The following is a 12,683-nucleotide window of genomic DNA, read 5'->3' as shown; positions in this document are numbered from 1 at the left end:
CAAAAAAAAAAAAAAAAAAAAAAAAAAGTCAAGCGAAATGAAAACACTTCAGGTTGGTAACGACCAGGCTCTTCTACTTTCTTAGGCATAGCTCAGCCATCTCCTAAACTGCTGATTTTTCAGAAAGAATTACAGAAAGCAGAAAATGCTATCACCTCGGAGCATAAGGAGTTTGCAACCCAGAAACAAGCTCTGCAACAACAACTACAAAGTGAAGTGAGTATTTCTCCTTGAGCACCCAGGGATCAGGCCAGTCCACTGCATAGACGTGTGAACTTGGCACATGCCACACTGGTGTGAGTGGGATTTATTTTAACATCAGATATCCCTTAAGGTGCTAAAGGGTGTCCTTTCTCCTCTGAGAGAACTGTCCAGTGGTCATGTGACTCTATATTTCATAATAGTCACAAAATCCAGAGGCAAGCAAACTCACACACAAAATTTTCCAAGTCCTGATGGTGCCCACAGTGGAAGTGTCTCGATGCTCACCCTGTGACTTGGAAATACTGCTGCCCTCTCTCTGGTGTCTTCCCATGCCCTGGAGTAGCTGCTCTGACGTGCATGTAAGAAGAAATGGAAACTTGCGTCATCGGTCGTCATTTTAAAGGGACCCTGTGGTTTACGGGTATAAAGCTGCTCAGAATTGGCAAAACAAAAAGAGAGAATAAGCCCAATGAGAGAATTGTTCCCTTTGAAGTGAGCTGTGATTTGTTTTATGTTGATTTTTTTTTCTTCTCTAATTCTCTGCAGATTGAGCACTGTGCCCAGCTGAAGGCCCGGATATTAGAATACGATGCTTCTGTCAAGAGGTTAACTGTGCAGGTTACCGATTTAAAATTGCAACTGAAACAAACTCAGATAGGTTAGAGACATTTTTAACCTGTGTGTGTGTGTGTGTGTCTATGTGTGTGTGTGTAAAACTTCTGACATTTGTGGAAATGTAATAATTGTTACTCATTGAATTTTCAGTAATTCTCATAGTAGAGGTAAAGCCATAGAGCCATGGGCCATCTTAGAAGTCAAACTCCCTGTCCATTTCACGGATACCAGCCAGGTCATCAGCTGAAGTGACTTGCTTTCACAGGTGCCCCATGCTTGGGGGAGCCTCATGCCCCAGATAGGAAAGGTGTGGTAGTGATGCAGAGGCCCCCAAATTCTTCCTGGACCTAGGTTTTCCTGTTTTATTTGCTACCCCGATAATAAGAGCAGTCTACTCTTCAGTGGTTTTATATACTCCTTGACAGGTGTATATACCTGTGGGAGAAGCAGAGTGCCCTGGCAAAGAGAGGGCTGCCGCTGGAATCAGAAAATTTGTTTTGTACCCCAATTTTGAAGTTAGTTGTTTGGCCTTGGACATGTTGCTTTTAACTTCCTTGGGCCTCAGTTGCCCCCTTTGTAATGAGGATAATAATACCTTCTGTGCCATGGAGGACGAAGGGGAAAGGTGACTGGCTCCAGTACAGTGCCTGGGGCATATGAAACACTGGGGAGATGGCCAGTGCTACCATCTGATTACTATGTCTTCCTGTGGATGCGTGACATCTGCCCCTCCTCCTTCATAACAAGTGTTCCGAGGCTTAGACACTTCCTTTAGCTGCTTCCAAGCTCAGTGGAAGTTCCTGAGTGTTCGTGATTTTGAGCCTTCTTCAGTTCCTTCTTCCCACTTAGGCCCTTGGCCCCTTCTCCCCACGCCACTTTTATTGTGGTCTCTTTACTCATCTCTACTCTTTCCCGTTCCTCATTTTCTCTCCACAATTCTTCCTTTGCCAAACTGCCCACAGCTGAAACCTGTACCAAGCTCCTGTCATTAGAAATAGTTTAATGAGGTTGGAAGCTTCTGGAACATGGGCATCACAAGCATCTGTCCCGTGGCATCATCAAGGTGGCTTTGCAGGAGAGGAGTGATCACATTTACTGGCTTTGCATTAGGCCAGCGCAGTGGCTCGATGCCTCGCTAACTGGGGGATTCAGCCGCAGTCCCCCATCCGTGGCATGGGAGCCGTGAGAGTTCTGGGCCCACAGTGGTGGCCTGACCGCATGTCCTCCTTATTTGAGACTCAGGCCGTATGCAGTGGATTTTGCCGCAGCCCTGGGAGTTCGGGGGCGGCATCCTGTAGTGCGACGCGTTCATTATTTTGAAGTCAAATGTGTGAACATTCATGCTGGGTGAAATAATTAAAGATTATAAATGGGTTTATATCAGCTCAGGTCAGATTTTTCAACCACATGAGTTCAAGTCTGGTTAGGCTTTGTCCCCTAATACATTGTAAATACCTTTTCAGTTCTCAAAGCTTTTAGATTTCAAGGTCGTGCATAATGGATTGTGAAATAATAACATGCGTTACGAATGAAGGCATATGAAGCAGTAGCTGGTACACATGAGCTCTCAAGTAAATGTTAATAAATACTGTTATGACCGTGCTTTCACAAACTATTTTATTTTTTTATTTTTATTTATTGAAGTATAGTTGATTAACAATGTTAATTTCTGCTGTACAGCAGACTGATTCAGTTACACGTATATATATATTCTTTTTGATACTATTTTCCATTATGGTTTATCATAGGATACTGAATATAGTTTCCTGTGCTATACAGTAGGACCTTGTTGTTTATCCATTCTATATATAATAGCTTACATCTGCTAACCCCAACCTCCCATTCCATCCCTCCCCCAACCCCCTCCCTCTTGGCAACCACAAGTCTGTTCTCTTTGTCCATGAGTCTTTCTGTTTCGTAAATGTGACACAATTGAACACATCTTAGATTCCACATGTGGTATCACATGGTATTTGTTTTCTCTTTCTGACTTACTTCACTTGGTGTGATATTCTCTGGTTGCATCCATGTTGCTGCAAGTGGCATTATTTTCTTCTTTTTTTTTTTACAGCTGAGTGATATTCCATTGTGTGTGTGTGTGTGTGTGTGTGTGTGTGTGTGTGTTTGTACCACATCTTCTTTATCCATCCATCTGTTGATGGACATTTAGGTTTCCATGTCTTAGTTCTTGTAAATAGTGCTGCTATGAACTTATGGGTGCATATATCTTTTTGGATTAGAGTTTTGTCTGTATACGTGCCCAGGAGTGGGATTGCTGGATCATATGGTAATTCTATTTTTACTTTACTGAGGAACCTCCATACTGTTTTCCATAATGGCTGTACCAATATACATTCCCACCAACAGTGTAGGAGGGTTCCCTTTTCTCCACACCCTCTCCAGCATTTGTTATTTGTAGATTTTTTAATGATGGCTATTCTGACTGGTGTGTGGTGGTACCTCATTGTAGTTTTGATTTGAATTTCTCTAATGATTAGCGATGTTGAGTGTCTTTTCATGTGCCTATTGGCCATTTGTATTTCTTCTTTGGAGAAATGTCTACATAGGTCTTCTGACAATTTTTTGATTCCGTTGTTTGTTTTTTTGTTGTTGAACTGTATGAGCTCTGTGTATATTTTGGAAATTAAGCCCTTGTTGGTCGCATCGTTATCAAATATTTTCTCCCATTCTGTGGGTTGGCTTTTGTTTCATGGTTTCCTTTGCTGTGCAGAAGCTTGTAAGTTTGATTAGGTCCTGTTTGTTTATTTTTGCTTTTATTTCTATTGCCTTGGGAGACTGACCTAAGAAAACATTGGTACGATTTATGTCAGAGAATGGTTTGCCTGTGTTCTCTTCTACATATTTTATGGTGTCATGTCTTATGTTTAAGTCTTTAAGCCATTTTGAGTTTATTTTTGTGTATCATGAGAGGGTGTGTTCTGACTTCATTGATTTATATGTAGCTGTCCAACTTTCCCAACACCACTTGCTGAAGAGTCTGTCCTTTTTCCATTGTATAAGTATATTCTTGCCTTTTTTGTTGAAGATTCATTGACCATAGGTGTGTGGGTTTATTTCTGGGCTCTTTATTCTGTTCCATTGATCCATATGTCTGTTTTTGTCCCAATACCATGCCGTTTTGATTACTGTAGCTTTGTAGTATTGTCTGAAGTCTGGGAGGGTAATGCCTCCTGCTTTGTGTTTTTGCCTTAGGATTGCTTTGGCAATTCTGGGTCTTTTATGGTTCTATATAAATTTTAGGATTATTTGTTCTAGTTCTGTGAAAAATGTCATGGGTCATTTGATAGGGATCGCATTAAATCTGTAGATTGCTTTGGGTAGTATGGCCATTTTAACAACATTCTTCCAATCCAAGAGCATGGGCTATCATTTCTATTTCTTTGAGTCATCTTCAGTTTCCTTTACTAATGTTTCATAATTCTCAGCGTATAAGTCTTCCACCTCCTTGGTCAGGTTCATTCCTAAGTATTTTATTTTTTGAGGTGTGATTTTGAAAGGTATTGTTTTTTTACATTCCCTTCTGTTATTTCTTTGTTAGTGTAAAGAAATGCAACAGATTTCTGTATGTTAATCTTGTATCCTGCTACCTTGCTGAATTCGTTTATCAGTTCTGGTAGTTTTTGTGTGGCGTCTTTAGGGTTTTCTGTATATGGTATCATGTCACCTGCATATAGTGACCATTTTACCTCTTCCCTTTCAATTTGGATACCTTTTATTTCTTTGTCTTGTCTGATTGCTGTGGCTAGGACTTTCAGTACTATGTTGAATAGAAGGGGTGAGGGTGGGCATCCTTGAGTTGTTCCAGATTTTAGCAGGAAGGCTTTCAGCTTTTCACTGTTGAGTATTACATTGGCTGTGGGTTTGTCATAAGTAGCTTTTATTATGTTGAGACATGCTCCCTCTATACCCACTTTGGTGAGAGTTTTTATCATGAATGAATGTTGAATTTTGTCAGATGCTTTTTCTGCATCTATTGAGATGACCATGTGGTTTTTGTCTTTTCTGTTGTTGATATGGTATATCACATTGATTGATTTGCATATGTTGAACCATCCTTGTGAAGTTGGGATGAATCCCACTTGGTCGTGGTGTATGATCTTTGTATGTGTTGTTGGATTCGGTTTGCTAATAGTTTGTTGAGGATTTTTGAATCTATAGTCATCAGAGATATTGGCCTGAAGTTTTCTTTTTTGGCGGTGTCTTTGTCTGGTTTTGGTATCAGGGTGATGGTGGCTTCATAGAATGTGTTTGGGAGTGTTTCCTCCTCCTCAAATTTTTGGAAGAGTCTGAGAAGGATCAGTATAAGTTCTTTTTTGTATGTTTGGTAGAATTTGGGTGTGAAGCCATCTGGTCCTGGACTTCTGTTTGTAGGGAGTTTGTTGACTACAGATTCTATTTCACTTCTAATATCCGTCTGTTGAAATTCTTTATTTCTTCTTGATTCCATTTTGGTGGGCTATATGTTTCTAGAAAGTTGTCCAGTTCTTCTAGGTTGTCAAATTTGTTAGCATATAATTGTTCATAGTATTCCCTTAGGGTTTTTTGTATTTCTGTGGTATTGGTCGTTATATCTCCTTTTTCCTTTCTTTATTTTGTTTCGTTGGGTTCTCTGTCTTCTTGGTGAGCCTGGCCAGAGGTTTGTCAATCTTGTTTACCCTTTCATAGAACCAGTTCTTGGTTTTATTGGCCTTTTCTATTTTTTTAATGTCTATTTTCTCTCTCATCTTTATTATTCCTTCCTTCTGGTGACTTTAGGTTTTGTTTGTTCTTCTTTTTCTAATTTTTTTAAGTGGTAGGTTAGGTTTTTTATTTGACACTTTTCTCATTTTTTTTGTTTTTTTGTTTTTTTTGAGGAAGGCCTGTATCACTATGAACTTCCCTCTAAGAACTGCTTTTGCTATGTCCCATAGATTTTTTATGGTTCTGTTTTCATTGTCATTTGTCTCGAGGTATTTTTTAATTTCCTCTTTGATTTCATCACTGATCCATTGCTTTTTTTTTTTTTTTTTGGCGGTATGTGGGCCTCTCACTGTTGTGGCCTCTCCCGTTTGCGGAGCACAGGCTCCGGACGCGCAGGCCCAGCGGCCATGGCTCACGGGCCCAGCCGCTCCACAGCACATGGGGTCCTGCCAGACTGGGGCACGAACCCGCGTCCCCTGCATTGGCAGGCGGACTCTCAACCACTGCGCCACCAGGGAAGCCCAATCCGTTGCTTTTTTAGTAGCATGTTGTTTAGTCTCCATGTAATCGTTTTTTCTCATTTCTTTTTCTGTGGTTGATTTCTAGTTTCATGCCACTGTAGTCAGAAAAGATGCTTGAGATAATCTCTGTACTCTTAAATTTGTTGAGGCTTTTTTTGTGCCCTAGTATGTGGTCAATCCTAGAGAATGTTCCATGTGCACTTGTGAAGCATGTGTATTCTGGTTTTCTTTTTGTTTTGTTTTGCATGTAGTGTTCTGAAACTATCAGTTAAGTCTAACTGTAGTGTTGTTTAGTATCTCTGTTGCCTTACTGATTTTTTTTTTTTTTTTTGTCTACAAGATCCATCCATTGATGTGAGTGGGATGTTAAAGTTTCCTACTATTATTCTTGTCAGTTTCTCCCTTATGTCTGTTAGTATTTGTTTTATGTATTTGGGTCCTCCTGTATTAGGTGCATATATGTTGATGTCTGTAAAATCCTCTTCTTGTATTGATCCTTTTATCATTGTATAGTGTCCTCCTTTATCTTTCTTTATGGCCTTTGTTTTAAAGTCTATTTTGTCTGATGTGAGTATTGCAATCCCTGCTTTCTTGTCATTTCCGTTTGAATGAAATATCTTTTTACATACCCTCACTTTCAATCTATGTGTGTCCTTTGCCCTAAAGTGTGTCTCTTGTAGTCAGCCTATTGTAGGCTCTTGTTTTCTTTTTAATCCAATCTGCCACTTTGTGTCTTTTGATTGGAGCATTCAGTCTGTTTACACTTAAGATGATTATTGATAGATATGTATTTATTGCAGTTTTAAGCCTTGTTTTCCCATTGATTTTATATTTGTCCATTTGTTTTTGTTTTTCCTTGGGTGGTTTGATGATTTTCTTTTGTATTATGCTTACGTTCTCTTGTTTTTGTTTTTTTGTGAATCTGTTGTATGTTTTTGATTTGTGGTTACCCTGTTTTCAAGTATATTAACCCCATTCTGTATCTACTTGCCTTAGACTGGTAGCCATATAGCCTGAAACGCATTCTAGGAAATGAAAAAATAATCTACGTTTTCTTAATCTCCTCCCCCACATTTTAAGATTTTGATGTCCCCTTTTACATCTTTATATTCATTCTTTTGCTGTTCATTGTGGTTATCGTCATTTCACAGAAATTTTTTGATTCTTTTTTAATCTGTGTACTGGCTTATTTAGTTGATTTGCTTTTTCCTCTTTTCTATTTAGAGAAGACCTTTCAATGTTTCCTTTAGGATAGGTTTAGTGTTGCTGTATTCTTTTAGTTTTCACTTGTCTGAGAAATTCTTAATCTCTCCTTGTATTCTAAATGATAATTTTGCTGGGTAGAGTATCCTAGGTTGCAGATTTTTCCCTTTCACGACTTTGAATCAATCCCTCGCCACTCCCTTCTGGCCTGCAGTGTTTGTGTAAAGAAGTCAGCTGATAGCTTTATGGGGGTTCCCTTGTAATTAACTCCTTGTTTTTCTCTTGCTGCTGTTAGCATCTTCTCTTTAACTTTTACCATTTTTATTATAATATGTCTTGCTATAGGTCTCTTTGGGTTTACATTGTTTGGGACCCTCTGTGCCTCCTGCACTTGGATATCTGTTTACTTCTTGAGGTTTGAGAAGTTTTCAGCCATAGTTTCTTCAAATACATTTTCGATCCCCTTTTCTCTTTCTTCCACTTCTGGAATCCCTATTATGCATAGATTGGCACACTTTATATTGTCCCATAGTTCTCTTATATTGGTTTCATTTTTTTTTTCATTTTGCTTTCTGTCTGCTGTCCTGATTGGGTGATTTCCATTATTCTGTCTTCCAGATGATTTATTCGTTCTTCTGCATTATTTGTTTTGTTGTGGCCATGCTGCACAGCTTGCGGGATCTTAGTTTCCTGACCAGGGATTGAACCTGCACCCTCGGCAGTGAAAGCGCAGAGTCCTAACCACTGGACCACCAGGGAATTGCCTGTTCTTTTGCATTATTCATTCTACTGTTCATTGCCTTTAGTTCAGTTTTCGTCTCGGCAAATGAGTTTTCTAATTTTTCTTGGTTCCACTTTATAGTTTTAGTTCCTTTTGACAGTATTCTGCATTTTTGTTGATATCCTTTCTTAATTCCTTCAGTATTTTCCTCATCTCCTTTTTGAAATTGGTGTCTAATAAACTGAAGAGATCTGTTTCATTGTTTGTTCTTTTAGGGGAATTTTCTTGGTCTTTTAACTGGGAGTGGTTCCTCTGCTTCTTCATTTTACTTATATTTCTCTTATTCTGTGAGTTTAGGAGAATCAGTTATCTACTGTGGTCTTAGAGGGCTATTTATATGTGGCATCATCCCTGTGTAGCGTCTGTGGATTTCATATTTTTTGGCATGAGAGCCGTTTTTAGTATGGATGCCTGTCGCCTCTTTCCTCAACGTGTGCTGGTCGTTATCCCCTTGATCGAGGGGGTGTGCAGACGCGGCAGCTGCTGCCCAGTCCTGGAGTTCTTGGCAGCAGTGGGGTCTCGTGCACCCCTGGAGCACACAGTGGGAGCAGAGGCAGCTTGCAACTGCTCCTGGGGCCTGGGAAGGCAGCTGTGGTGGCTTGCAACCACTCCTGGAGTCTGGGAGGGCAGTGGTGGTGGCAGCTGGAGACTGCTCCTGTAGCTCCTGTAGGTGGTGTCCTGCTGCCTTAGAGCGTGCACAGCGAAAAAGGCTGCAGTGGTGGGCCCCACCCCTCCCCTCCCCTCGCTCACCCCCCAAACAGTGGCACCTGGCTTCCTCTGCCTACACCCTCAGGTGTGGTTGCATCAGACTTCAGCTCCTTCAGGCTGTTTCCACGCAGCCCACCCCAGTCCTCTCCCTGGGTCTGATCTCTGAAGCGTGAGCTTCAGCACCCAGCCCCGGCCCACACTGGCGGACGCGCATCTCAGGCTGGGGAGTACAGGGCGGTGGCACAGACCTTTTGTGCAGGTCTCTCTCCATCCTAGCTGCTGCAGACTGGTTGCTGCATTCTCCTCCAAAGCTCTGTGTCTGTCCCGGCTGATCTCCATGCCAATGAAGGGACTTCCTGGGGTGCAGGAACCTGGCCTCTTTAACAGCTCCCTCCCAGGGTGCAGGTCCTGTCCCGATTCCTTTCTCACTTTCTTTCTTTTTTTTCTTTTTTCTTTTGTCCTACCTGGTTGCATGGAGATTTTCTTGCTCTTTCAGATGTCTGAGGTCTTCTGCTAGCGTTCCGTAGATATTCTGTGAGAATCATTACACATGTAGATATATTTTTGATGTATTTATGGGAGGAGGTGAGCTCCATGTCCTGCTCTTCCACCATCTTGATTGCTCCCTCCACAAACTGTTTAATGTGCCAGTTTGCCCTTATTACTTTGATTTTTCAGAAAAGAAATTCTCAGTAAATTTTAATTTGATTCTCCACCTTTTCCCTTCCTGTCTCACACTGTCTATCTGTTTGTAACCCGTAGCTCTGGAGAATGAACTGTACCGCAACACGAAGCAGTCTTTGTTACATCACTCCATCAGTGGGTTAATGAGTGGCAAGGAGGGACCTTGTGATGACGACATAAGCGGGGATTTCTTGAAAAATCCTCTGAGACAAGATGAACTGATGGCGGGCCCAGTTATACCACAGATCCCCAGTTACCCAAATGCCAGCACGGAGAGTAGTTCCCCCGATTCCGACCTTGAGTTTGTAGCCAATACCATGGCAAGGGTGAGAGAGCTGGAGCAAGAGGCCGAGCGTTTGGAAAAAGCTTTCCAAAACTACCATCGAAGGGTCAGTCGGTGCCCCGCCAAGAGCCCATCGGCAAACAGGAGCCTGCCCGCCCTGCACCTGCTGAGAGCTCTCAAGAACGTCCCTGCAGGTGCTCCTGAGAGGTGTGTGTTTGCAGAGGACAGAGTTGCCTCTCAGCAGCCTCTGTTGAATGCGCATAGCGGGGACGAGAGTGAGGTATCTGACGTGCCAGGCAGCACAGCCTCAAGGTCACACAAGGATACGGCCTCCAGACGCCTCTCCTCCACTCCCGTCCCCAAAGCAAGGAGAAGCCTTGATAGTGAGATGTACCTGGAAGGTAAGCTACTGCCACAGGGGTTGGGGATGCTCTGGATGTGGGTGGGTTGGTCCTCATCGGCCCAGGATGAGGACCGCAGGAGCGCAGCAGCAGGTCGTGGGAGCCGGGCCCAGGAGAGCCCTGCCTTTGAACCGCGGGCTCCTGGGGAACCATGGCGTCTGCCCCGAGTCGCAGTTGTTGTGGGAGGCCGTGGGACAGAGCGTCAAGTGCCAGCGTATTGCTCGGCACGGAAAGGTGCTCAGAGACTGGCACTGGCTTTGCCTTGGCTGCCGGTTACTTTCATGTGTTTTCTTGTTACCGCTGCAGTTTCATTCAGGTGCCTGAATTGTCAGTTCTGTGGATCATTTACACAACTCCACTGTTTGCAAGGATGATAGAATTCATTTTCAAAGTAATAGAATTCTTTAGAAACCACACTGCTGTCTTATCCCCACAATCTGTAACATACTCACCCTGGTTCCTCCTGCCTTGTAGGTCTGGGCCAGTCCTCGGCCACTGTCCCCTGTCCCGACAGAACGCCACAGCCTTCACCTGCCGAGTCCAGGTACAGCCTCTCTGTGCACTCACTCTCCAGCTCTGCGGAGCAGAAGCCCGGGTATGTACCGCCTTCTGCCCAGCCTCTGCCAAGGCTGGTTGCTGCCTATGATCTCCGTCATGGCGTGTTTGGTCTTTTAGGTGATATTAAAGACTATGTGGCAGTATAGAATTTGCAGTCACATTGTGAGATGTGTGATCTTTGGGAATCATCTGCATTACTTGGGGGGAAAAAGACTCCTTTTAGCAAATGAGTAATTTTTACTCGTTTGCTAAACTTGATGTATAGAATATATACTATGGATGGGCTTCCCTGGTGGCACAGTGGTTGAGAGTCTGCCTGCCGATGTAAGGGACGTGGGTTCGTGCCCCGGTCCGGGAAGAGCCCACATGCCGCGGAGCCATGGCCGCTGAGCCTGCGCGTCCGGAGCCTGTGCTCCGCAACGGGAGGGGCCAAAACAGTGAGAGGCCCGTGTACCGCAAGAAAAAAAAAGAAGAATATGTACTATGGTATTAATAAGCATTTGCATAGTTCCATGAATAGACTTGGTTTATAAAGATAAAACAGATGTACAGACTCTGCAAAAGCAAATAAATTCAGTGTAAACTTAAAATAGTTTCATACATCATTAAAAAGTCACAGATATTTAGGCATTTAAATATAAGCAAATAAGTTTCCACTTTGTAAATCATTGAAATAAATTCGAAAGTGGTAGTGGGTCCTAGGATATGATGGCTGAAGCAGGATGCGGTGGGTGTGTTGAGAAGCTCGGGGGAGGGAGGGGCAGACTGGGATTCGAGTCACATGGGGGATTCCTGCCTGTGCCCAGTCCCCATGGCAGGAGATTCTGACTCCTTTGTTCTGGGCTCAGGCCTAGGCATCTATGTGTTGATGCAGTTCTACTGTACAGAGTTGAAAACTGCCACATGTGCCTGTCCTGGTCCTCAAGTATGTAATATTTTTTATATCACTCCTGTGCTAAAGCCAAGAGGAGAGGCAGGACACACATGGGCCGAGGTAGGGCACTGTGGTGTGTTGCATCTTTAGCTGGCTCATGCTAAAGGTGTGCACAGTTTTTCAAAAACTTGTGAAAAATTTTTTGTAGTTCTTTTAAAAAAAAAAAATTCCTTCTAGGAACAGCCTTAAGAGTGCAACGTTATTCTTTGTTAACAGTGGTAGTACCTACCTCACAGCATGAGGTGGTCTGGAGGAGTGGCTGAGTTAAAGTATATTAACTGTTTGGAATGATGCCCGGTGCGTGGAGAGCGCCCAGTGCACCATAGCTCTTATTCTCTATGAGTGCACGAAAAATTAATTATCTAAAGCATTTTCTTGAGTCACAAAAGGCTTTTTCATCACCCTGTGCTCTTGTGTCTTATATTATTAAAGCTTCACATTCTTGAATTTTATTCTTCCCATCCAGTCTTTATCAAAGAGAAACAGAACTTCAAGACAAAAGTGAATTTTCAAATCTGGACAAGCTAGCTTTTAAGGATCATGAGGAATTTGAACCGTCTTTTGAATGTAAGTTTAAATATTAATACTTGTTTTTATGAGTTCAAAATGTAGAAAGTTTAGTTTTGGCAAAACATACCCATTGTTATAAAAAATAAAGCAGTTACAAATTAGGACACTCATTTTATGATAAAACCACACATACAGATACAGTGCCTCATTTTTGTATCAGAAAGATTTTTAGGTTCTGAGTTCCATTTTTTAAAAATTTCAGGATAACTAATTGCAAAGTCGGAGCTAAGCCCATAAGTGAATCCTTAATTTATGAAGTTTAGGATTGCCTCAGGTTTAAAATAAGTGACTTCTTAAAATTTGCTTTTTTTTCCTCTTTTATGGAATGTGAAAAAGTTGTTGTTATTTTTTTTTTTGAATTATACTGATTCCATCAATTGCCTCAGATTGAGAAAACCCTTTCTTAGAGAATGGAGGTAAAAGAGTATTAGCTTAAGGGCTTCCCTGGTGGCGCAGTGGTTGAGAGTCCGCCTGCCAATGCAGGGGACACAGGTTCTGCCCCAGTCCGGGAAGATCCCAC

At 42.3% G+C, this 12,683-nt stretch overlaps 1 protein-coding gene across 5 annotated transcripts in view; it reads left to right on the top strand.

The window, feature by feature from the left end:
• The window catches only part of OFD1 (OFD1 centriole and centriolar satellite protein), a 71,787-nt gene that overhangs the window by 45,232 nt on the left and 13,872 nt on the right, over window positions 1-12,683 (top strand). For all 5 annotated transcript variants that reach the window (XM_027095821.1, XM_027095822.1, XM_027095819.1 and 2 more), the window contains 5 exons: window positions 86-216; window positions 751-862; window positions 9,496-10,101; window positions 10,576-10,696; window positions 12,060-12,160. In XM_027095821.1, the coding sequence (XP_026951622.1) occupies window positions 86-216; window positions 751-862; window positions 9,496-10,101; window positions 10,576-10,696; window positions 12,060-12,160 (1,071 nt within the window). The remainder of the gene's footprint in view (window positions 1-85; window positions 217-750; window positions 863-9,495; window positions 10,102-10,575; window positions 10,697-12,059; window positions 12,161-12,683) is intronic.

Source organism: Aethalodelphis obliquidens, unplaced genomic scaffold, assembly GCF_003676395.1.
Source record: "Aethalodelphis obliquidens isolate GAN/ISIS:26980383/991018 unplaced genomic scaffold, ASM367639v1 scaffold94, whole genome shotgun sequence".
Lineage (NCBI taxonomy): Eukaryota > Metazoa > Chordata > Mammalia > Artiodactyla > Delphinidae > Aethalodelphis > Aethalodelphis obliquidens.
Note: the sequence above shows the minus strand (reverse complement) of the source record. Positions and strands in the feature narration are given on the sequence as shown.